The sequence below is a fragment of the Denticeps clupeoides genome, chromosome 11, assembly GCF_900700375.1.
Source record: "Denticeps clupeoides chromosome 11, fDenClu1.1, whole genome shotgun sequence".
In the NCBI taxonomy this organism is placed as follows: domain Eukaryota; kingdom Metazoa; phylum Chordata; class Actinopteri; order Clupeiformes; family Denticipitidae; genus Denticeps; species Denticeps clupeoides.
Window position 1 is genome coordinate 1,912,345 of NC_041717.1, and position 26,528 is coordinate 1,938,872.

At 41.7% G+C, this 26,528-nt stretch overlaps 1 protein-coding gene across 2 annotated transcripts in view; it reads right to left on the minus strand.

Annotated features, from left to right (window-relative positions):
• Nucleotides 1-26,528, minus strand: part of col27a1b (collagen, type XXVII, alpha 1b) — a 52,006-nt gene that overhangs the window by 23,364 nt on the left and 2,114 nt on the right. For both annotated transcript variants that reach the window (XM_028995564.1, XM_028995565.1), the window contains exons 2-14: nucleotides 26,290-26,360; nucleotides 22,354-23,558; nucleotides 20,282-20,335; nucleotides 15,293-15,346; nucleotides 14,485-14,538; nucleotides 14,148-14,201; nucleotides 10,429-10,473; nucleotides 8,991-9,044; nucleotides 7,898-7,942; nucleotides 5,166-5,219; nucleotides 4,373-4,417; nucleotides 2,520-2,573; nucleotides 1,387-1,431 (exon numbers count right to left, since the gene is read on the minus strand). In XM_028995564.1, coding sequence (XP_028851397.1) covers nucleotides 1,387-1,431; nucleotides 2,520-2,573; nucleotides 4,373-4,417; nucleotides 5,166-5,219; nucleotides 7,898-7,942; nucleotides 8,991-9,044; nucleotides 10,429-10,473; nucleotides 14,148-14,201; nucleotides 14,485-14,538; nucleotides 15,293-15,346; nucleotides 20,282-20,335; nucleotides 22,354-23,558; nucleotides 26,290-26,360 — 1,834 coding nt within the window. The remainder of the gene's footprint in view (nucleotides 1-1,386; nucleotides 1,432-2,519; nucleotides 2,574-4,372; nucleotides 4,418-5,165; nucleotides 5,220-7,897; nucleotides 7,943-8,990; nucleotides 9,045-10,428; nucleotides 10,474-14,147; nucleotides 14,202-14,484; nucleotides 14,539-15,292; nucleotides 15,347-20,281; nucleotides 20,336-22,353; nucleotides 23,559-26,289; nucleotides 26,361-26,528) is intronic.

A 26,528-nucleotide genomic window follows, 5' to 3' on the forward strand; every position in this document is an offset into this window, starting at 1 on the left:
AGTCAGTGTTTTTTTTGGACCAATGATTTTGTGGTCTGGTTCATAGGCAAGTGTGTTACTCACAAGGCTACTATATATAACAATCATTATGGAGACCCAGACTAAGTGCAGGACCCAGGACCATGTCTCTTCTGTCATGTGACCAATTGATCCATGGGATTAACCAAAATCACCAGGCCCTGTAGAAGAATCTGAACTGATCTGATGCTCATACCCCTGAACAGAAGCTTTTGATGACAGAAATGCTTAAGATTATAAACCTCTCAATTAAACTTTTTCCTTTCTGGTATTTGAAAGACCATGCCGCTTCCAAAATCACTGCATATCAAACTAACATTTCGTCTTGGATTGCAGCCCATCATCTAAAGATCAATCCCACCAAATATTCATTCCAGCAGATTCTTCTCCAGAACAAGATCTTGCTATCTACCTGAACAACTCTCAGATCTCTCCTTCTGCAGTTGCACGCAACCTTGGAATAATATAGACATCCAACTCTCCTTCTCGACTCACATCACCAATCTTTCCCATAGATGTAGATTCATGTAGATTTCTTCTCTACAATATCAAACCGATCTGCCCTTATCAACACAGGCCACCCAGATACTTGTTCAGTCCCAAGTAATCTCACGACTGGATTACTGTAACTCCCTTCTAGCTGGTCTACCTCTATGTACCATCCGACCTCTACAACTCATACAAAATGCAGCAGCACGACTGATCTTCAACCTTCCCAAATTCTCCCTCACCAGCCCTCTGCTACGTTCCCTCCACTGGCTCCCAGTAGCTGCACGCATCAGGTTCAAAATACTGATGCTGGCCTACAAAGCCAAACATGGAGTAGCACCATCCTACCTCACGGCCCTTATTACACCTCGCACTGCACCTCGTATACTCCGAGCCTCCAGTACTGCTCGCCTGGTCCCTCCATCTCTGAAGGTATGAGGAAGACACTCATCTACTGATTTCTTTATTGATGTAACATGAAAGCACATTGTTAGTCGCCCTGGATAAGGCCAAATGCCGTAAATGTCAATAAATGTAATGTATATTACACATCCTTTTAAAAGGTACAACATATCTTAAATTAATGTGTTATTTTTTTCTTCTTGGTTGGTCTCCGAGTTGCCAGGTGTTTTATTTTTTTTGGTTATCTAAAGAAATATTTTGTCTTTATACCCTTCATTGTAAATGAAAAAGCATTAACAAATTGGGAAATTGTTATTGTTGTATAGTAACTACAGTTTTCAGCTTCCTTTAAGATATATAGTGGTTTGCAATCATCCGGCAGGCTGTAACAATTCTAGATTTGACTTGATTATTGTGTATATGTGAAAATGTCCTATTTGTACTTTTCTGCAGTGTTAGAATGTTTAGAATACTCACAATAAGCCCAGGGACTCCACAAGGACCAGGAGCACCGATCTCACCCTGTGAAACAGAACCAGAGAATCAGGAAGGCTGCTGGTTATATTCAAATGGGTCCTAAAGAGACCCTCAGTGTTTCCAGCGTCTGGGTTTGGTTGCAGTATGAGGCCCGAGTTACATCCCATACCCCTGAAATCTGGATAATCTGTGGCTTCCATCTCCCCCAGCCTTAGGCCAATGAAAGAGACCCGCTGTGGCAGATACAGAGAGGAGTTTGTTTTGTGGTGTGATGCCTCTACCCGCTACCTGTCAGACTCACTTCCTTTCACGCCAGCAAAAAAAAATAAAAAATCTGTGTGTGTGTATGAAGAATGGCCATATATACAGTAGGTTGGTTGCATTAAACAGCTCAGGTTTGTTAGGTTGTGTAATATACTACCTTTCTCATGCTTAGTTCTGACACAGGTGCATTCTATTGCACTGTATTTATTCTCATCTGAAACAGTTATTGGTTCATTATCTAGTGTGCTATTACTAGTGGTCAAAAATAAATAAAATAAAAGTGTTCTATAGTACTGTTCTATTCTGTTTTATTCTGCGTGTGTCTGTACTAAGTAGCATGGAGATTGCTATGGTTGCAGAATTCATGCTTTGTATTCTGTCCGTAGAAAGATCATACCGAGGGTCTTTTAGAACATACCGTAGTGGTAAATTCTGTTGTAATAGATTTTTTTAGAGTATGCAATACAAAGGCCATTGTTCTTTTAAGTACAGCACAGTCTTTACAGCCCCTTTGTACTACAATGACTGTTTTTCATCACAAACCCATTTAAATGAAAGCCTTTGTTCAGAGGGTGGTGTGCATTTCATAAGAGACAAGATGTCTTGGAAGTGATTCAGGAATCAAGCGTCACCTGGAAGATTGTGCTTGTATGCGTGTAAGGAATAGAAAGATAAAGCGAGGTCTCTTCTTGGATGGTGTGGTCAACCTTCCAGCACAGCTTGTTCCTGTGATATCATGTGATGGGATTTACTGGTGAGCCTGGATGATTGAGGCAACTGAAGATCGGAAGCTGGACGCCGGTGAGGAGAAGTGTGTGGAGGGGAGGAAAAGAGAGGGACAAAATCCCAGACTTAGTCATAACACTTACTGGGTTCCCATCTGGTCCCGGTGGTCCCCTTTCGCCAAAATCACCATGAAACCCCTGTGCACAGAACCAGCATGATATTTAGCACAAACCAACTAAAAAAAAGCCATTTAACAACTGATGATGCATTTCCTCCTTCAAATCTTACATTGTTCATTCATGCATTATAAAATAAATTGGTATAACAATGGCTTTCTATGGTAATTAACAATATTATGCAGGTTTCTCACATAATGTAATATTTATCTCCTGTTTAATAAAATAATGTTAGGGCTCGATCTCCAAGATCACAAAAACTATAAAGACAAGTTACAATGAAACAAACAAAAGTTATTAGTAAGGTGGGCAAAGCTCAAAATAGAGGAATTAAAAAAAAAATTAATACACTATTTGATATATATTAATTATATAATGTCTGAGGAGCAACATGTAGATAACAAGTTGTTGCATAGATTTAACTTATGGAATTTGCATGTTCTCTCCAAATAACTTTGTCATAAAAATATAGACATAGAGGTCATCTGAATTGGTAATAGGCATGTATTTATTATGATAAGACTAGACTGATCATTCACTATTCACTATTTGGTGAAACACTACATTGAATGGGATTTACTATATATTCCTTTATATGTGTTTAAATGTGCTCAGCTAACGTTTTCTCGAATTATTTGGAAACAAAATGCAATGTTCCACCACACTTCAGAGCTGCAAGATATTCCTTGACCAATCATTTCCTCAGATGCTGGCAGCTGAAAGGCGGAGAAAACACAAGCAGACATGCTGACATTGCGTTTCTCTTTTAGTCTCCTCTTTCTATTAGATTATATAAGAGAACAGGCTGCAAACTCATCTTGCCTCCTCAGGCCAAAGGCAACACAACTGCCAGGTTCAGTAGTTGTGAGGAATCTAATGCCAAGCAGCAGAGGTGATTCCCTGTAGAGTACTGATGCGAGCTCTGACAGAACAGAATACAGTGCGTATTCAACACACACACGCGCACACACACACACACACACACACACACACACACACACACACACACACACACACACAAACACACAGGGCTCATCCAATTGTGGGCAAAGTAAGAGACCGTAATTATATAGAAATGGGATGTGGCAGAAATGTGGAAAAAGGCTTTTCTTTCCAACAAAGCATCAGAGTGAGACTGAAACAACAAACCCAGTTCCTCCTCCAGCCTTTCTTCAAGAAATTTGGTATAATTGATTTTTTAATGGTATAATTTGAAAGATCTGAATTACATTTGACAAACAACAACTGTAAAAAGAGATAAAATAATATTTTAAGTCATCTTATTGGTTGTTCAGAGTGCTGTCTTGAACACATTTGATGTATCTTGAAGTAAAAAGTCAAAAGTCAGTTAATTATCAATAAATATCAGTAACTCTCAGTTGCATTTGCAAATGCAAGTCTGTATTGAGTGTCATATAAAAGGATGCAACTAAACAACAGTCATTCAAGTTCAATAGGACCACAAAAAGACCTGAAAACTATCGACCATAAGCTTTAGAGACCTTCCAGAAGATCAATTAATACTTGATCAATCCAAATAATTAGAACTGATTCACAAACCCAATATATAGAAAATCAGTCAATACTGATTTAACTGAGTTAATACTGTAAATGTTTTGGCAAATTACATGACTGTTGACCTCGGTAACCCAGGTTGTAGAAATGATTCCAAATCAGTCTGCTCCATGTATCACATCTGAGAAGATGGAGATACATGGTTCACACAGCACCTCATTTCCCGCCTGTATTCTCTTGGTCTGTCACATGGCAATCACAAGGAAACAGAAAGATCTAAAAAGTATGTTGAGAGAAAACTTTACCGGCCTACCCATCTTGCCCTTCTTCCCAGGAGCACCCGGAATACCCTGACAAAACAGAATGAAGGAAGGACACTTTTATGTAGCAGGTTTGTATGTGTATATATACACATTTATATACATAAAATTCATTAAGTTTATTAAATATTAAAAACCATTCTTCACACCTCAACATCTCTGGAATCAGCACCACAGACAGCTCCGTTTGTTAGGTTATTACATTTTATTCATTCCATGACATGGAATAAATATGCACAATATATGTCCTGTAAGTGTTATGGGGTTGTTGTATGTGGTTGACAAATTAATTTGGTAGATTGTCCTCACAGGCAAAATGCTTGAAAAGACTAGAAATGAACTTTTTTTAATAAACCTGCCCTAGACACTGTTATCCCAGATAAGAATTCCTAAAAGAAGCTGTTTCTTTAACGTATCTACATAACTAATGTAAAGTGCTAATTTCATACACGTTATTAAAAAGAAATAAATCTCATGGCCTCTACTGTTATATAATATTTGCCTAAATAAATTGGAATTTTAGTCTGTAAGTCTGGTTCCCAAACAAATGTCATGGGCCTGTTTTCACTATAAAAGGTATCTGTTGGTCATAGGTTTGAAACCCCACTTACTACCACTGTGTCCCTGAGCAAGACACTTAACCCTGAGTGTCTCCAGGCGGACTGTCCCTGTAACTACTGATTGTAAGTCGTCAGAATAAATGCTGTAAATGTAAATGTAAATGTGTGGTTACAGGATACAGCTTCTGCTAATCAGAAATGAATAACGAGACACTTACTCTCTCTCCATCAGGTCCAGGGAGACCAAAGAGTCCAGGGATTCCAATAAAACCCTGAAGGAGAGGAAGGGGCAAGTGTGGAGATATGGAGAGAGAGGGACATTTTCATTTAGACAACTTTAAAACAATCTGTCCTTTCTGATCACAGCAGAACAGTGCAGCTTTGTTGTCTTTGTTGTCCAGGCTCTGATGGGGACTCTGTCTTCGTGAAGAAATATGCCTTGAGGCAAGTGTATATGCCCATGGACTGCATGGTGCTGGCTTCCACGATGTAGTCCAAGGGCACATACCCTCACACCAGGGATCATGGAAGAGTCCTCAGCCCTTCACCACTCGGAGGGCAGCAAAAAGGGAGCAAAACACAAGAACATTTCAATATGTGTCAGGTGACCTCAACCTCACAGATGACCAATTTTAAAACATTATTCAGAGTAGCATTTTGGCGAAAGCCAACAACTGTAATTGGTTTCCCAATTAATTATCTTGATGAATTGAAAAATTTGCCAGTATCATGGGAATTGTTTCATATACACTGTAGATGTAGAAACTGGTTGGGGAGGCTGGTACAGAATGGTCCCAACACCATGTCCACCAAGTTACACGTCCACCAACTGCATTTATGCTCCTGAATCAAATGCACATGGCCACACCCAGCTCCACCCACCAAAATTTCCCTCCGTGTTTAAAAATTTCCCTCTGAGGCCATTCATTTAAATCTAGTGAAATTCTGAACACATCATCTCCAGACTAAGCTGACGAAAACAACTGAAGCTTATTAATTGTCAAGGTGTTCAGACATTGTGTGTCAATCATATTTCCTAGTGTAACCTGTAATTATTCTAGTAATTCTCTGCGCCTCAAAAAAACTTAAACTCATACCTACTACATTTCTAGAGACATGAATATTTTATGTCTATATCTCAAGAACAACTTGAAATAAAAATACATCATCTGTGTGTAAAACCATGCTGTTGTGAGCAGACACTAATAATATATTTAATGTTAGTTTTTTACAAAACATCAGCACAGTCTGCTTCAGGCAATAACTATGAAGCTTCACTCAACTCAAGAAAATGAAATATTGAATATTGTTGATGAAGTGACAGTGGATTTTAAGACACAGTTAAAGGTCAAAGGTCACTATGGAAACAAATGTTTTTGTTGTTGCCACTTAACAAAGCAGAGACATCATTGTATAACTTACAACAAACTGCGACAATGTGTCACACAACAGCTTCCTGACCATCTGCTTTACACATGCTACTCACTTTGTGAGAAGACTATTCAGACAATGAATCTGCTGAGCCAGAGTATTATAACCCTCCTGCCATGTTCTGGAGCAGCAGCAGCAGCAGCAGCAGAGTGAGGCACAGTGTGGAGTGTCATAGTGAACCCGAAAGATTCATGGCAGATGTTTTCATTTATATTTACCAGCTTCTGGTAATGGGAATGGGTGGTGATATTAACGTCCTGTTTGTGGCACATTAGTATATGTGAGGGGGCAAACTTTTCAAGATGGGTGGTGACCATAGTGGCCATTTTGAAGTTGGTCATATTGTTGTTTTGTCAATAGGAAGAGGGTCATGTGACACATCACATTTATTGGTAATTTCACAAGAAAAACAATGGTGTGCTTTTTATGGTTTTGACGTAACTTTATTCTTTCATGAGTTATTTACAAGTTTCTGACCACTTATAAAATGTGTTCAATGTCACCAACCATTCCCATTTTATTAAGGTGTATCCATATAAATGGCCCACCCTGTAGTTTGGTTAATTCCTGTTACTTGATGTGCCATTTGACCAAAAAGAGTTCAGCTCTTAAGAACAAACACTGGCCAAGGTACAACGAGTGAACACATTTAAATGATTTATTTTGAAAACCGAACACAACGGCTTGCCATATGTTGTCTTCAGTAACCCCTACCAGAAGGTTTCCATACCAACTCTACCGTAATGAGGCCCAGGTAACCATTAACAATTTAACAACGTGCCAGGCAGAAACCCACAGGGCTTTCAGTGGAACTAATATGGCAGGGGGCCCTTCAGGAGCAGGATTGGGAAATACTTGGATATGAAGAAATACAGATGCCTAAATTCAAATGTAATGTCCTGCACTGTGGCACAGCATATGCTAAAGTGGTCTCCAGCTTTTTTATGAGACCGCATTGGTTTACAAATTTACACAACATGTATATTTTGCAGTTTGTGGACTGCTGTAATTGAGGTGGTATTTCCGGGGTTATGTTTTATGGCCGCATGTTAATGTGACCATTGCTTAGATAAACTGGTACAGTTTCTCATGTCCAAAATGACTATGGGATGGTAAGAACTTTTTCAATTTCGGTAATAATTCTGCCATAAAGGACTGTGTGTTGGATGCATAGTTTTTTGGCAGGAATAATGTGTTCCCCGTGTCAATTACACATCACAACACAACAGTGTGAAATTTACTTTAGTGTTAATTATTTTCTGGGAAATGACACAGATAAAAGGCAATCAACCACAACTATTGCTATTTTTGTTCCACTGCATTGCTGCCTGTACTGTTTTTATTCTACTGTTTTATTCCCCTGCTACATACCACAGAAATGGGGGAGTAAATAAATGTCAAGCAAAAAAAAAAACCTGAATATTAAACCAGTTGTATGTAATGTGCATGAAACACAATAAGCAGCAATAAACTGACCACATGAGGTAAAATAAGCGCACCAGATGTTTGAAGGACTTACCCATGGTCCTTTCGGCCCCAGATTCCCTATAGGCCCAGGCAAACCCTGTAAACACAAATAATGCCCATGTTTACACCTTAGATCAAACATTTACAGCACAATATTAGCTTTCCCACTGCCCAGTCTATAAACAGTAACGTGGATTTTACTGCATAAGTGTTTAATGGGGTAGTAACCCTTGATGTATCTTTGCAAGGGTACAGGATCCAGGTCATTTGTATCATGACGCAGCAGGCCACATTTTCACGACCTTTTTCCTGCAGCACCCCACGCGAGCTGCTTTGTTACAATCACCACGGAAAGAATGATCATACCGAACAATGAACTGATTTAAATGTGCCCCCTAGGCTAATTATTTAGCCTGTTTATTTGTTAATCAATAATAAAGATAGTCCCAACTGTACAACTGTTAAATCACATAATAAAAGAAACAATGATAATGTTAATTATCCTACGTAGGATAGGGGGTGCTAAAGGCCAGTTCTTCAGAGAGATGTCCAACATGTCCAACACGCAGAAACGATGCTTCAGCTCTGAGACTAGCATAAATATTTGAGCCAAGGCAGAGTGGTAAATGATTTCTGCAGATGTAAGGTTTCGAACCTGTGAACCGATGAAGGAGCATGTTTCATAACGTCTGTACAAAATCATACTCAGCTGTGGGAGTGCAAAAAAAAAAAAAAAAAAGTTCCCCCTCCGTTTCCAAACGACTTCTCCAGAAATACAACACAGGATGTAATTCATAGCCCCTAAAGAAGAAGATTTTCCTGTGTGTGTGTGTGTGTGTGTGTGTGTGTTTTCCTAGCTCACATACACATCCAGAGGACTAAGCTCAACTTTCCAGCCTTGTAATGAACGTCCATAAAAACATTCCTGGAAAGGTATACTGAAGGCTTAACATAAAAATCCTTGACCTGCCTGTGACTTTGTGCATCAGTTCTAATGTATCATCCTGAAGGGATTTAGGCAAATTTAGTAACACCAACCTCCTGTGATTTTGCTAATTTTGAACAACAGAAAAAAACCCCAATCCATTAATAAATATACTTCAAAAGGCAATTCAACCATCACTACAACAAAAGATTTACTGCACCTGCCTGCCAGGATAACCTTTGGCACCTGGGCTTCCATCAGGTCCTTGTTCACCCTGTAGAGGAGAAGAAAATCACAAATCAGTTCTAACAATCTCCCGCTGTGCAGAACATTTCTTATAAACTGCATATAACCGGTATCTACGCGACCTGTCCGTTTTATGGCACACATGCACTTTATGTCAGTATGTAACTTTGTTTAAATGTTACATGTAGCACCAGGCTCCGGTGAAGTCTCATTTCACTATGTACTATGTAGATGTATGTGGCTCAAATGACAACAAAGCTCAACTTGAAGCCTTGAATTGTGACAAAGTGGCTTCAGTATTAACCAATGGCTGTCAGCGAATGACCTGACGCGGAGCAGCGTACTCGCGATCTGTGGCGGGATTCTTAGAAAGCAGTCTGTAAGCAGTGATTGTCAGTGACGCTGACTGAGGCGCAGATGCACTCTGGAGGAGAGACGTGGAGCCCTGCAGCTCTTCAAAAGCATGTCACTCGCTTGGCTCCACATAAACCAGCTCTGTCTCCTCAATATTGCACTTGGAAGGCAACAATCTTTTACATCTTTCAATAACGGCTGAATATGGAATTATCTCACCGTGTGAAAATAATTAGTGCCAGTCCAGTCCACGTCAGCTCATTAAAAGCAGTTTAAAGTTTAAAACACATTTTCAACAGTCCTCCTTATCCTCCATATCCTCCTGAATATCAGAACAGCTAATAAATCAATATCAATAAAAGAAAACTTCAGGGAAAACTATTTATTGACATACTGCCATTCATGGTTTTAATTAACATTTTTTAAATTATTATTCAGAAGCAATACAATTTGATATAATAACTAGGCAGATTGGAAAGGAAGGAGACTGAAAGAGTGTAGAACGGCGGTTTGCTAGGCAAAAAAGACCTAAACAATTTAAAAACTACTTAAATAACAAGAAGCTGTTTACTGGCTTACATATTTTGGTACTTAATATTTACTGTATTATTTACTAAAAAAAAGGGAAAAACGTTTATTAGGATTAGAACAAATGTTACAAGTTTCATGTGACCTTTTGAGTATTACCACCAAGAATGTTGAGCTATGCCCTCCCAAGCACACACACACACACACACACACACACACACACGGTTCCCCCAAATACCACAGACTCATCAGGCTAATGATCAGCAGTCTCTGAGAAATAAACACAGCCCACCTCCTGGTCTGTACGAGAGACTTTCTCCATTGTATTTCATTTTCTGACTGCAAATACACACTGATTGTCTAGGGGCATGAATCACCGCTTGCTCTCTGGGTTAAGCCGAAAATGCGACTCAGCTTTACACAAGGCCAATATGTTTATTTTGCTAATAATTGAAGGAATCCCCCTTCCATACACACGCAGCAGCCTCTGCGGGAACCTGAGGATATTTTCTGAAATGTAAGACACTTACTTGATCACCAGGATGCCCAGCTGGACCCTGATGGCCCTTTGGTCCCTGCAGAAAAAGTGAAAGCAGAGACTTAGATTTCAAGTCGGTGTGCTTCTTTAACACAAAGTTCCTCGATTCCCATGAGAGCAACAAATGAGTTTTAACATTAGATAAAACAGCCTTAGAAGCAGTAGGTTTCTGGACAACTATTTAGGGAGGCTGACATTTCATGCCATTGCACCACATCAGCACAGAATTTCCCAATCATTGCTGATATCCTCTTTCTTCCTGTTAGCTGCTCTCGCATGAAAAGTTTCTGCCTTATCACACGTGACTTAAATCACTGAAATGCTGCTTTGGGACATTAATGCAACGCAAATATGGGCCATGTCAAAGACATTTTTTTTTGCAAGTCAAGTATAATTTCCCTCTCCCTGACCAATGAAAATGAAGTAAACACAGAACATAATGAAGTAAACACAGAACATAAATCCTCTGAGAGAGTACAAGTAATGGAATATATATATATATATACACACACACACACACACACACACACACACACACACACACATTACTTGTACTCTCTCAGAGGATTTATGATTGCTCTTCTGATTATGTTCTGTGTTTACTTTATTTTCATATATATATATATGTATATACATATAAAAGAATAGATATTTTAGTTGAGACTAGTTGACACAGATAATAACCTTTCATGAACAACCAAGTCACAGAAGCATGGATACGTGCAGAGATCAAAAGCATGGGAGTATGTGCTGAGTTTAGAATTGAGTTCATGCGCCTGTGATCCCCCACTTGGAACTAATTACACAGCAGCCAAACACCAAGAACAATGGACCTTACAGCCATACAATTATGGAAATGCGCTACACAAGGCCTTCAATGGCCTCTGGTCTGACAAAATCAGCCTGTGAAACCACAGATTTCCCAAAAATATCCTGCATAAAACAGATCTCTGTCTTGCACATCTCAAGGTCTGATGTCCAGAAACTTGAATGAGTGGTTTAACATTTACATTTACAGCATTTATCAGACGTCCCTCTCCAGAGCAACCTGTGACTTTGTGCTCGAGGGCAAGTGTCTTGCACACTAGGGTACTACCATTCATGATGCATACCCTACTTAGCCTGCATCAGACGACCCTTTTTGGCATTTTAGAAGATATAGAATTACTAAATTATGTTGCTTAAGTTTTGATTGCAACCTGTCTTGTAGAAGCTTCATGGATGTGTGTTTTAGTCGAGTGTCTGTTCCTACACTTTCAGTCTTCTCATTCCCAAGTCCCAGTCATTACTAATACACATATGTGTATGCTACCATATGCATGAGTAATGTAATTCAAAAGTAACGACAAACTTAACTAAGGAAAAAATACAAATTAATATTTTAATTTTATAACTTTTTTGCTAATTTTACACATTAAAAGTTTGTTTTGGTTTTTATTTTACTGACTTGCTGCATATGTTTTTTCATTAAATGAATACTCAGACTCTCCAGGACTTTTTTCAGTGTGTAGCTATAGTATCAATAGTATCACTCAATCCAGTGCCAACACATAATTAACACATGGCTGACTGATTGAAAGGTCTCACGAGACGATCAGATTTATTAGCTATTACTTTAGACACATAAGGACCTTCTCCGATTGCATGCTGGCTGACAGATCACAGGCACAACATGAATAACTGGCAGCCCACTGCCATTTCTGCAGCACTTGGTTTTACTAGACACCACGAACTCTTTTATGTTCCCTCACACTACCCACCCCCCCAAAGAGTCAACTACCTCTTTCAAAATGGAAAAAAGGAAAAACAGGCCGGAAAGCAAACGCCACATGCGAAGCCGCTAATGTTCCACATTACAGCGGAGTTCCTCCTTCCACCCCAACCTTCTCTGGTTTTATAGCCCTGGTCAGTGACAGGGACTGACCCTGCATTGTTTACACATTTCCTACTTGGCTTGTAGCTCTCGGGCAGGTTTCCGGCTCAGCCCCATGCAGGTTGACCCTGACTGATTTAGCGCATCAAAAAGCCAAACAGGTGATTCATAAGAATTCACAAGACACTCATGCCTGGTCTGAATTAGTAACGCTGAATTGCCACCCTTACAGGTAATTCCGTCAGACCCAGGATCTCCAGCTGGGAATGTGTCATGATGGTATTTTTGATGACTGTGTGAACTCATCATTAATCCAAAGCGGAGCTTATGGTACATGCGATGGCAGGGTGGGGGGAATCTACTCCGTCAACCCCACCTGTGGTATTACACAACATCTCAGCATGTCCCCCGAGGACATCTGCTGTTCTCCAGGCATGAGCACACATTTCAATTAAAGCCCCTCACTCATTTACCGACACCCAGCAGCTGGAAGCGTAAGCTGTTATCTATTTTCTGGCTGCGAATGTTCTTTACATCCAGCATTCACCGTGCACATTTCTCCTCTGTCCACCGAGCGCATATGGAATTCAGATTATGGTGCGCAGCCAATGGTAATTGAGCAGAAGTGTCTCCAAGCACTTTTCCACTGTTTTCTTCAGCAGAAAAAAAAAAAGATGCGATTAAAAGCACATGCAGGAAACACTGGAACCACATACTTTCTGATGGCTTTTCACATGTATAGGTAAAGAAATGCTACTTTGGCCTGTAGTTCAGAATATGTTATTGAATCAATTCACACATCACCAAGTTGGACGTCTTAACAGTAAAATTTCAATATCCCATTGATTAAACAGAGCATTGCAAATTTGGATTGAGGGGACTGCTGGATGAGATAATGACATTTTTTAATCATGACATCCCATGACACAGGGCTGCCTGCTGCACGTTGCCCATGAACAGATGGATCACATAAATTTTTGGTTGCCACAAATTTCATGAAGTAAAGGGTCAATTGCAGGATAATGACAATAATGCATTTGACACGCTATTATATCATGAGACTATAGGAGTGGTGGCCAATAACCGCTCAGCAGACCTCATGTTACCGTTTGGACAAGAAATGACGCCGGCCTTATAAAAGCCTGTTACGAGCACGAGAGGAAGTGACTGCAACTGCTGACTGCTTTAAAGAAACTCAGAGGGACACAGTCCTGCTGTTGGAGTTTCGACACATGGGAAGACTTTCCTCCCTCTCATCAGAGTTTATCCTGGGGTGGGTGGGGGTGCTCTTGTGAACTGTGTCAGTGAGTCATGTTATCAGCATTTTGGGATGAGTTGCCGAGTTTCCAGTTACAACCAGGAGGCCGAGCGTTCGCTCTTCACCAGCCCAGACTAATTTTGGATGAAAGGGGTCATAATGATGTCACAAGCTGGCTATTCTCATTGGTGGAAATGTCCTTGGACAGCAGGCCGGCCTCTTGTGTCAGGGGCGAGAAAGGATTTGCTCCAGTTATGACATCCTGTGAGAAAAACACCCTGAAGTTCCCACACTGATCATCTGCCATACATTCACAACTGATTTATGAAAGCTGCTTCTAATTGAGGAACGTCAACTGCAAGAGCCCTGGACACAGCCTATCTCCTCAATCTCACACACATCTACACCTAAATCCAACTCTGTTAACACACACACACACACACATGCAGAGAGAGCCAGGAATCCATTCCACACTTTCTCAATGGAAAACACAGACTACAAACCACACGTTTAACCACATTTCTTTCCATTGTGGGAAATTCATTCAGCACTGCTCTACCATGTTTGAGTGCTCCCTTACCTTTCGACCATCTTGACCAGGTAATCCAGGAGGTCCCAAAGTTCCTATGTCTCCCTATCAGAAGGATTATGGGAAATGTCTTTATTGAATGAACAGCTCAACAAAACATCTGTGACTTTTTGAAGAAGATGAAGGAATCTGTGCTTTCTGGTTTGACCCAGTGCCTGAAGGCCCCCCTGCCAGAGCCCTACCTTAATGAAAGTCAGGAAATCATTAACAGTCCTGGACTATACAAGGCAGGTTGAAAGCAGTGTGGCTGTGTAGTAAAACTATTTTGGCAGAGGGCCCTTTCAAAAAAGGTATGGGAAACACTGACAAGAATGTTAAAAAGACTTACTTTTTGACCATGGGGAGCTCTGCCAGGTGACAGTCCAGGATCTCCTTTCTGTCCCTGTAATCGAATTGGCGAGATTGATGTATGCATGTGAAAGATTTGGAGCTCTGTTCAATGAACAGCATGCAGTGTGACATGACACTGTGAATGTGGAAGCCAGAGCCTTTGTCATTTGTCAGCACTGGGCTCAGCATCTGCGTTTACATGTTGAGGCTCTCGGGAGCCAAGCTGTCCTATTTACACAAGTGAGTGGCCCATGCAGGCCCAGCATAATACGTTTACAATAGGACATTTCAAAGAGACTAGGAGTACCCAGCCACATTCTTTTCCCTTTTTAAGGCAAATGTCTTAGTAGTGAGGTGGCTATGAACTAGAGGTCCTTATAATAATATCTAAATATCTAGTTGATCTAATTAACACATTTTTAAAAAAATGAATCCCCACAACCACAGTGTGCTTAGATTTCAATGTGAATGCAGCTATACTGAAAATGGAAGTCGGCCACCAGGGATGTTTGCGGTCCTTGTATACATAGTTCAGACCCATTTGTTTAGGGATAATAAAGGACAATTTTAGACCAGATGTCAAATGCCTGGGAATGATTTGCCCCCTGAGCCTGACCCATAGCCCATTAACAATTAGACATACATTAGACACGCAGCCCACTCTGATACTGACAGCTGCTCCCCCTGCATTTATGTGTAACAGCAGGCTCAGATGTTAACTGATCATCTGAACTCTCCTTATGAGCCATACAGCACCAGCCACCACCCACAAAGAGGCCGGCATTTACTGTATTATGCTTATTTACCTTCAGACCAGGGGGTCCAGGACGACCAGGGTTTCCATGGGGACCGACAGGACCCTGTAAGATCACATACACACAAACATTTTAGAAGTGTTGTTTGCACAGCATGCTTTACAAAGCCATTGTCACTGAGGGTTCCACTTAAGTTCCTGACTTCAGCTATGACCTGACAGAGGATAAACACTGACTTGTGAGTTCAGGAGGAAGTCATTTTCTCTAACTTTTCTCTAAACGTATTATTTCAGAAATTAACAAGCATGAAAGATAAGTAATGGTGATATATCTGTAGCCCCCATATATATACTGTAATTCAAGTTTTAGAATTTTTGGAGTTATATTCATGTCCCTTTGTGAGTTTGTATATTTTGTGGTCTTTGCATCTGTTTTATAAGGTATAATAAATGTCAATTAACTTTGCTGTATTCTGCCGTGTTTTCCAAATCAAAGGAAATTAATTAATTATATCTATAACATTTGTGTGTAATTGAATTTTTTATTTTTTTTATACTAAATGAAAGGGATAATGCATATTGGAATTTAAGGCACATGTGGACTCAAAGTGCCACCCAACACTTATACTTTAGTTTGTAAACATTAATAACTGATTATTACTAATAACTAGTATTACTGAAGTATCTGTTTGTTTTTCTCTTCTGAATCCGATTTTCTTCGCAAGGATCATCATGGCCCGCGTCCCCTGTAGCACACTCCCGTCTTCACCGTCTTTACATGACATCTCATTTAATAACAGCCTGAGAAGACCGGCGCTGATGGAGCGAACATCTCACCGCAGCCTTTTGCTCGAGTCTTTGTCATGCAGGCAGCTGTCAAGCCTCGCTTTTTGCACACATCCCATTTTCCTGCCACATTTGCGGTACGGGTCTGCGCCAAGTTGCGATGACTCACGCAAAATGGCCGCTCGGTTCCATGCCAAGCGGCTGCGGCTCGTCCCATGTTAGTCTCTCCGTGATCTGTGTTCCATCAATGCCTAAGCAGTACGCAGGCATGCGGAGGGGGTCTGGCCTGACCTTCGACCCGCGAGATCTGTGCACTGGCTCTTCGGTGGACCATATGGAAACTGACGTTGTGTTTGACTTATGACATGTGGATGTGATTTTCCTCGTCCCCTGACTTTTCCAGCAGCAGCAGCAGCAAAAGGGGCCGTTTCTGAACCAAGGCCAGCCCAGCGCCGTCTGTCAGGCGAAACAAACTACCTAGAAGACAGTGGGTCCATTTGAGATCTCGTTGCCGTGGGAGCTACATTCTCATAATGAGTCATTAGAAAAAACAAAGCCCTACAAGAACACCTGCTCAGATCCATGGCCCTGGTTCCCACCTCCCGGTCCAGCCAGGGATCAGAGGCTCAAATACAGCTTTCCATCACGAGCAGCTCACAGCTGCGGCGACTTGGGAGCGGGGGAAAAGGTGTTTTGATCTAACAATCGGCAGCCTGTTGGATGAGGGTACAGAGAAGGGGAACTGGCTGTAAGCTGTGAGGAGGAGCTGCAAGTGACCGAATGGTGAGAGAACCTCCTCCTCCTCCTCCTCAGGCCACTTTACTGCTGATTCATTATTAGGCCTGCGGGGAGGGCGGATCTTCGAGCTGGAACAGCAGGCCTGGACCATGTGGAGGCACTTACCAGAAGCTCATGTACAGATTTGCCCTCTTTATATTCACCGTTTCAGATCAGTGGGCCTCGGCCTGCAATTTGTTTGTGTGCTCAACATGTGGCAACATTTAGAGTGAAGAGGTGGGTGAGGGAAGGCTATTTGAGGGGGAATATCATATTAGTGGACAGTGTGAGAAGTTAAATTGTCCTCTACAGTCTCTGTGTCTCTGTGTCGCCATGGGTGGATTTTCCATGAATCTGATTAAATATATTTTTTTCTAATTGAAAACCACTTCTGAAACGGAAACACATTTTGTTGACGTGTCTTATGATGTCAGGGTCCTGTGACCAGAACTTGCGGGTTTCTTGCGGGTCAGTAGCTATGTATCAATGGAAATACTGTTGAAGGATTCATTGAATTCATTGTGGGTTCAAATCCCATCTCCCTGTGTGCCTTTCATGGCTGCCCACTGCTCACTAAGGGTGATGGTTAAATACAGAGGACACATTTTATTGTGTCACCGTGTGCTGTGCTTCTTGTGCATCACAATGACAATTTCACTTTGAAAAAGCACTGCTTTAATTACGAAACATCACTCAATGGAACCGTTCACTATTGGAATTATTGTTCACTGCTCTGTGTGTGAGACAGGCCTCCAAATGGCACTACTGATTTATTGTAATGTCCAACCAAGGTGAACTTTGACCCATACAGGGGCTCATTGCTAAGAACGGTGGGGGCTGTGTGTGAGGAGTGAGAGAGGAGGGCATGTTTTCTATCCAGGTTTATAACATTTACAAGCCTGACACGTGGGGAATGGCGACCTTTTCATGGGCGATTCATTCAGAGCAGAGGTTCCAGCAAAGCTAAATGGAGCTGAAATACATTACGACCGGCTTCCCCATGATTTGTGTGTGTTAGGAAATGGTTTAGTTTTCCTCCAGCTGTGATGTGGGAAAAAAGGATCAGATTGACAAAAAGTCATGGTGGAGGTGATGACATATAGGTTCCTGAACTTGAAGAGGTTGGAATGTCAGAAAGTTCAAGGAAAAGCAATAATTTTGTAAGGTTCTGCTCATTATTTGCCTCATGTTTTTGTTTTTTTTTACTGAATATTTTAGGATTATGAGACTCATAAAGGGGTACTTGTCACCAGTAAAAATGATTTCCACTGACAATTTCCAAATGCGATATAGAGGGAGAATTTTTAAAAACCAGTCATGGACTGAACGTGTCCAAGTCCAAAGGGCTTTTTATTTGACCAAAGCCTATGCAGAGCAATAAGAGTCCCGCCTCAGCTACCTATCAGTCTGTGACCTATAGTGGTAATGCTGCCGAGCTGAGAGCCAGAGGGGCCAGAGGATGTTCTGATTCAGAATTTCCCCTCGCACAGATGGGAAGAGGGTGGCAGACGTGTCTCTGGTTACATGCTGTGATTCACAAGCTGCTCTGTGGATAGCAGTCACCAGTTTCATGGATCCAGACAAATGTTCCAACATTTCCAATGTTCTGAAAGTTCGACTGCGCTTTGAACACATTGGCACCATCCTCCTGCTGATGTAGTTTATTCTGTTTGGCTGGCACAGAGGACCACCCAGGTCTTCTCCATTTCATTTTTTTTTTACTCATTGCACTGTATGTGCGGTGGGGCTTAACTGATTCATTTAACCCCACCTACAGGTCAGATGACGAGCCATCTTCGTCTAGACATCCTGTCTGTATCTTGACAACGGTTGCTACATTACACCTCTCATCTCCATGGTGCAGAGGTCAAAGGTGAAATGCAAGGGTGTCTAAAGGTCCACTCTGCCCCAGTGACAATATCCTACTGTCTCCCATCCTCTCCGCATTACAAAATGAAACAAAAGTTATTTGAGAAAAATTTGCCACACATGTAGACGCAGACCAGCTCAGTGTTAATTCAAGCCATGTGAATGTGACAGAATGGAGGCATTCATTTGCCTGGGGTTTTTACCGATGACAGCCTCTTTAAATACAGTTTACACTCAGCCTGGTGGTGTGTTCAGTGGAAGAATGCAATGATGAAGTGATACTTGCTCTTAATTGATTCATTTAGGCTATTTAAGAGGCTAGCCAGATGCCAAAGCCTGGGTGTAAATGCATGTGAAACTCAGTCAGTAAAACGTACGGACTTGGCCCACAAATTAATGAGAGAGACAGAAGAGGCGGGGTGAAGATGTGTTTATGCTAATGTGACAAATTTAAACATGTCTATACATTTGTCATTTTAAAATGCATTTGGGGTTGAATTTACAACCACTGTCTGAGCTGCTGTATTAAGACAGCATTAAGAAACATATACATGAGAAAAACAAGCAACCTAGACGGTCACGGCCCCAAGTCGTGGAGGTAGGGAGCTGGTGAACCTTCAAAAAGGCTTTAAATACCTTTAATAAGACTGCAACAAAGAGCCCTTTCTTCAGTTAAAGCGATTGGATTCCCCCTGCCCAGCCCGCAGAGGCCCTGCTGAAGGGCCACCTCACTGGCCACAGACAGGTACTGTATATCACACACTGGGCCTTCACATTTCCGAACAAGAGGGGCTTCTTTGAACAGCCGGAACACTTTCGTATTCTTCCTCTTTTGCCCTGTTTCTCTCTCCAAGCTTTGGTTTCAGCAGCAAATGTGTACATTGGGCAGGATTTAAGGGGTTAAAATAAAAAAGGGATGGCGTCAGCAGGATCAGGACACTGACTTGGCAACTTCTACCTTATAAAAAACATGAAATAAAACACTCTTAAAAGACTCTTTTGAAGCCAAAGTGACCCGGGGTACAGTAGCCTTTTTGTAATAAGACTGTGAAACACATGGTGCTCAGCATTTGGCATTTGCATTTTTATAGCAGGAATCTACGGTTGATCCTCCCACTGAACCATTTCCTGTTTCCCTGGAAACTCAGGCCTGGTTTATGTGTGTATATTTATTATGTGTGTATCCAATATAAAAAAGTTGGGGCACAAAGGCCAAAGGGTTTCAGGCAAGGAGATAAGGAGGAGTTCAGCAGGAGTTCAAAGTTCACAGAATGTCTCTGCGAGTGCCTGCTGTGGCCACACACGTCTTCATAACTTTGTCCAAACTCAAATGTTGAAGCCAAGCCGTGGAATCCTTTACTGTCGTGGCGTACAGCCCTTTGATCTATATCAATTGCTTCAATTGTTAGGCTATGCAGCCAACTAATCTGCAGCTCATGTCATACACACGTGCATGTACCGAGAGGTGCGTCTTTCATCTGGAAAATCACACTTCTTGATAATGAACATAAATAAGAGGCTCTGAACCCGATCCATGTCTGGTTTTCATTTGAAAATGCATTGCATTACATCTTTGTTTGCTACAACATAGAAGAACCAGCAAACTCACCTGCGGACCCCTCTTTCCTGGTTGCCCTGGTTTGCCAGGAGGTCCTTGTGGCCCCTTCAGGGAAGGAAATTTAATTTAGATCTTGACGATGATAAGCTTATTAGTAGGCAAATACCTATAGACAAAGAAAAAAAAACAACTTCCGTGCTGCCTGATCAATTCAAGAGATTAATCTGAGGTCCAAGGTCAGACACTGAGCTCCGAAACAAACATGCTTTGCTCAAAAGCCTTGGTGTTTCATAGTGATGGCTGAAATAATGGCTGGTTATATTTCAAAATGTCCAGTTGTGTTCCTTCCCACAGCCAATAAATGCAACCCAAACGGCAGTCTAAGATCACGGGCCCGCTGGGCCTGGTCCTGTTTACATCTCCTTTACTTATGAGCATCATCTAGCTTTAAACCAATTTCATCCTTGAATTACCCGCACAGTGCAGGGTCAGATTTAACAAGGGGTCAAGAGTGAATTGCTGCTATAATTTATTATTTTATATATTTAAATTAGTCAAATGACCCTGGCAACAAAAAGACAAATTTAATTTGGAGAAAAAAGCTGCTTAAATTGCCTACAGACAGTTCATGGATTAATTGTGAAGGATGTTTAACCATCCTATTGTAATTTATAATTAAGACGTATGACGTTGTGAAGAAAACGTCGTACTGTTCTGAAAGGAACAGACAGGCAGCGCAGTGGGGAGAGAGAGCAGAGCCCCACTGAGCCCCCCTCTTTTCCACGTGGCATATTTTCTCCCTGGAGTAAGTGCTGGGTATTAGGAGATCTCGGCCTCTATGAAGGAATGCAGAGATTAGGCGAGGAGGAAACACAGCCTCCAGCAGACGGTCCTCTGCTTTGTTTTCTTTAGCTGCTCTCTCTCTCTATATATATATATATGTATATATGTTTATATGTTCTCTGTATGGTTGTGGCTCTATTTCTATCTCAGCCTAGGAACAGTAAGAACCTATATGAAAGCATGCATGGCGAAATGCACAATTAGCCGTTATGATTTGAGAGAGTCGTATGAGGTCACACTTTTCCGTGCAGCATTTCTGGGAAGTTTCCTCTACTTTGCAGCCTCAGCAGATCTGCTGTGAAAGCCACATGAGGGAGACACACAAGTGCATTACATCATCATGCTACATTCAATAAACGTCAAACAGCCTGAAACATGAGGCTTTTTCTCTGTAAGCGGTTTATTGGTCCAGTATAGTCCCCCATTCACACTGCAGTGGTTGGTCGGTTCTACAGGCTCAGGTGGGCATAAGCCACAATTTGTCCTCTGATCTAGTTTCGCTTGAAACAAGCATGAGCTCATCTTTTTTAACAATGGAAAATGTGCGCAAGCACCCTATGGCCAACAAATACCACCCGAGCCTCCCTCCTCTGCATTACATAAACTGGGCCGGCCACCAAGCCCACCAAATGTAATGATGACACTATTTGGAGTTTTCCATTATTCGCCATGTTTCCCACAGCCGTACTTAATCATGAGACGGGGCTTCAACATCCAATGCATTTCATAATTTGGTTCCACGACATTACATGAAATCTTTTCTACCTTGCCTACTGCCAAATTGGACAATGTGTGACAATATAATATATTCAAACCAAGACAATCTTGCCTCTCTGTCTCCAGATCCAACCCAGTGGTGGCTGAGCAAGGTACCGTCGCCACACACTACTCCCTGGGAACCTTTCATCGTTGCCCACTGCTCACTAAGGGTGATGGTTAAAAGCAGAGGACACATTTTGTTGTGTCACCGTGTGCTGTGCTGCAGTGTATCACAATGTCAGTAAGTTCACTGTCTCCAGCCCATACACATGTATTCTGTCTTAACTCTACTCTCGTCTATAGAGAAGGTCTCCACCTCTCCAGGGTCTCATCCACCTGGACCCAACTCTCAATATCATCCATGGGTGTAGAGCCACCTCCACCTAACGCATATGTGACCCCTACTGCCAACCTCACCGCTGTCAAGAGGATTTTTGCTAGTTCATTTGTTTTAGTCATAGTTATGGAGCATGTTAATTCTTTTCAGTAATATAAAATATGTAATTCAGAGGCAGTCTTACCGCTGGTCCTGGTTCTCCCTTTAGCCCTGGTTCTCCAGTCAGAAGTGAATACTGAGTTGGTTCCACATCAAACGTTTGGAAGCCATCTGTGGCCACAGGGGTGACCAATGTGTAGGTGGAGGTGGGTTTGGCATATGACAGGTTGATCAGCTTTGGTACACGTTTCTTGACAGCTAGAGTGGTGACAGTCTTTGATGCTCTGGTGCCCACGATTTTGCTGCTCCCTGTTGGTTTCTGAGGAGTAGTAGTTGACCTTGTAGTGCCCTTTCTAGGGGTGCTCTTTTGTGTTGACTTTGGGACCTTCTGGGCTGTGGTGGTCTTAAGGGGCATGGTGACAGTCAGGGTTTTGGTCTGTGGAGGGAGCTGCAGAGCTGGTTTTTTGGCTGTGGCTGGAGCCAGCGTGCTAGATTGTGAAATCTGAGATGCACTCAAGGCTTTAACCCCAGCAGTGGGAAGCAAATGCTTAATCCTGTTCTTCTCTGGTGTCACAGTCGGACCAAAACCTTTAAGGACTGACCTGGTTATTGAAAACGATGGGTGGAGTGTAACTGACAAATTGGAGTCTAACGGGAGAACGGGGATGAGAGGTGGCAAATTTGGTCGATAGGTATCAGCTTCCCTGCATTGTTTTTTGATATACTTACAATAGTTGTGAGCTGCTTTAGCAGAAGGGTGAAAGTCAAACTGGCAGATAGCACCTTCAAACTGCACAGAGTTCTGGCTCATTTTGCCCAAGAAGAAGGAACCATCCGCGTCTAGCCTTTCCTCATTTTTAAAATGCAAATTTGCCAGTGCACTTGTCTTCCCACAAGAAGTATATAAAGTCACACTTTGTGCCTGGATGTCCAAGGCCATGTTGTGCCACAGGCCATTGTGGACATCATAGTCAAAATGTATGGAGTTCTTTTGCCCCATGTGGACAACAATTTTCCCGGGGATGAGCTGCACCCCAAACTGCAGCTTCCTTTTCTTGGAGAGAAAGGAAAAGAGGAAGGCATCGTTGATGCGATGGGAGCACACACTGAAGATCAGTGAGAAGTTGGCACCCAGGTTCCCTGGTATGACTGAGCTGGTGAGCACTTCCAGCTGTGCCTGCTGCGTGAGAATGATGCCTGATTTGAAGGGAATGACCCCCTGGGGTGTAGAATGGGTCCCTCCATGTGGCTTCTTTCCAGTCAGGCCCAGCTTTTGTAGAATATCCACATCTGCATGATGAAAAGAAAGTACAATGTAAGTATAGATGGCAATGATGGCTATCAAGGCACCATGTCCTCTGTTTGTAAATCGACCCCCTGCGACAGCTTTAGGATTAATATGTCTGGATATTACTGTGAAATATTTAAACTGTAGTGTGGTTGAGTGTATTCTATTCTATTTAGCTGACAAATCAGAAGCATGATTGATGAATACTGATAAGACCTTGTCAGTCACAGCACAAGCAGACAGGGTGTTCAAAAGTGAAGTGATTGTCACATGTGATACACAGCAGCACAGCACATGGTGCACACATGAAATTTGTCCTCTGCATTTAACCATCACCCTGAGTGAGCATTGGGTAGCCATGAGCAGCCCGGGGAGCAGTGTGTGGGGACGGTGCTTTTGCTCAGTGGCACCTTGGCGGATCGTGATTCGAACCGGCAACCGTCTGATTACGGGGCTGCTTCCTTAACCGCTAGGCCACCACTGCCCCATGGGTATAGTGTTCTGCCCCTCTGGGATTAGTTCCACGCACATGTCCAGACTCAACCTGTGAACAGTGTTTTATAAGACATTTGTCCACTGTAAAATGCTTCAAATGTAAAAAGCCTACTCATTAACCTGCAATACTCTCGTTCATTCACAAAAAGAAACTCATGCACCAATGCTGGCCAAAAGTGCTGACATTGCAAAGACAGAAATTCTGGGATAAGGCTAAAATAAGGACTACAAGGAAAGAGTGTTGCAGACACAGTTTTCCTCTGACTTGCAGTTTCCTAGCGGGAAATGTGATATCATGAATCAGTCAACAGTCTGAACAAAAACATCCAGCCATCTGAATAATCTGATACTGAAAGCAATGTTCCAACATGATTTGTTTCTGAGGTCCATTATTAAAAAGGTACATAGTTTAACCTTTCAGCTCAGGAATTGTTGTCCAGAAGAATGGACGTGTGCAAAATATTGAGCCAATACATAGTTGAAACACCTTTTGATTTAGCATTAAAGTATTAAAGTGTATTTGGTTATGAGTCTATCAGCATGGCACATCTACACATGGCTCTGTTCCTCGTTCCTTCTGGGCTCTGGCTGGTTCATTCCAAAACGTTCATTTTCTTCTGGTAAAGCCATTCTGGTATTTGGAACTGTTCGTAATTCCCACCACCTTCAGGAAACCCCCAGTTCCAACTGAAGAAAAGCAGCCTCAAAGCACGACACTCCCCCCACCGTGCTTCACCATGGGTATAATGTTCTTTTGGTGATGCAAAGTGTACCTTTTGGAATTGTGGCCAGAAAATTTAACCTTAGTTTCCTTCGACAAAAACAACTTTTTTCAGAATCTGGGTGTTTTTCTTTGTAAGAAAATTTTTGCCAGGTTCTCCTCCAGCACCTTCTGTGTTTCTGTTGGTCTCGTTGCAGCCTCCCTTACCAGTTTTCCTATGGTCTTTTTATCATGCTGTTATGCGTTTCCTCCACTTTTTGTTGTCTTCACTTTGTACCATGGCATGTCCAATACTGTGGAAACATTTTATATGCTTCTCCTGACTGATAACTTTGTGAACCATGGCTATTGCTGAAGCAGCAACTAAAAAAAATTAATTGAGCATTTAAAATGCTGGAAATCCTACCAGGACCGTTCACCTTTATTTCAGTTTGTTTAATTGATGGCTGGTGTAAACTTTTTTTATTGAACTGTACAGATTATCATTCCACTAAAGTTTGGAAATTGAGGTCTCATTTTTTTACATCACAAAAACTGCAATTTTAACAGGTTTTAAAATGATTTTAACAACTTTAAATTCCAAAATAATTTTTATTAAAAGCAACTTTCCTTTGTGAGCCAGACCTCCCAGCACCCATGCTTGTTAGGTAAATGCTATGAGTGCAGCTACTGGTAATGCAGCCCATTTAATTCCAGCCAAAGCAAACTGAAGAGAAATGATCTGCTAAAGGATTTAAAGGAATTAAGCAATGCTGGGATTGATTTAAGAGACCAACAAGTGATGAAGAACACTGCAAATAAAGTATTTAAACTCCCTGTGTCTACATTGCAGCTCCCAGCACTAAGATGAAGCAAAAAAGGTGAAGAAAGCTAATCCTTCAGATGTGATCCATTCACCGCGAGAGAGCAGCTTAGTCAGCTTAAAATGGAGGAAATTCTGCTTAGACGTGACATGCAAAACTAGAGTGTGGACGCGAGAGGAATTCCAGAGACTGTCTGGCCATTGCTTAGAGTCAGTTGGGGTCGTGAGTCATGTGGGGGATACCCTAAGCACTCCCAGCCTGTTCTGGGAGAACATGCTCTGCAGGCCCACTCACACATATGGAAAGAACATCAGACTCAGCGCAGAACACAGGAACAAAAGCCTCTTTCATAAGATGGATCTGGGCCCAAACCAGGATGGCCTTCAGGATGATGGAGAGTGTGTATACGCACAGAGGTGGTGAAAGGCAAGATTTGCTTAACTGGTTCACTTAGATTATGATAATAATAGAACAAGCAAGTAGATTCAAATACAACTGAGTGTTGTGTTGTGGATGACTGTTTAATAAAAAAAATATCTGCAAATCAATGAATTGCATTTATGGTCGTGTACAAATGTGAATGCTAGTTTCAGATCAAATAAAACCTAGTCTGACAAACCAGATTCAATAACAGGAGTGACTTCAACATACTTATTTCTTCAAGTGTGATTTACAGCATAAAGCACATGAGTCCACATCTCACACAGGGCTTACCTTCTGATTGTGATTGCACATATCCCAGGAAGCAAGTACAATAGAGCACAGTGCAGAAGATGAAAGTTCTCCTGCAGAAAAAGGAGGGAACGAAAGTTTTCACTATGGTTCTGAATCATATACTTTTACATTACATACAGTTTACTCATACTCATTTATACATTCATGTGGATAACCATTTAATTACAATAAATAATATTTAACATTCATTGAGTTACTTGGATATAGATTCAGGCCTG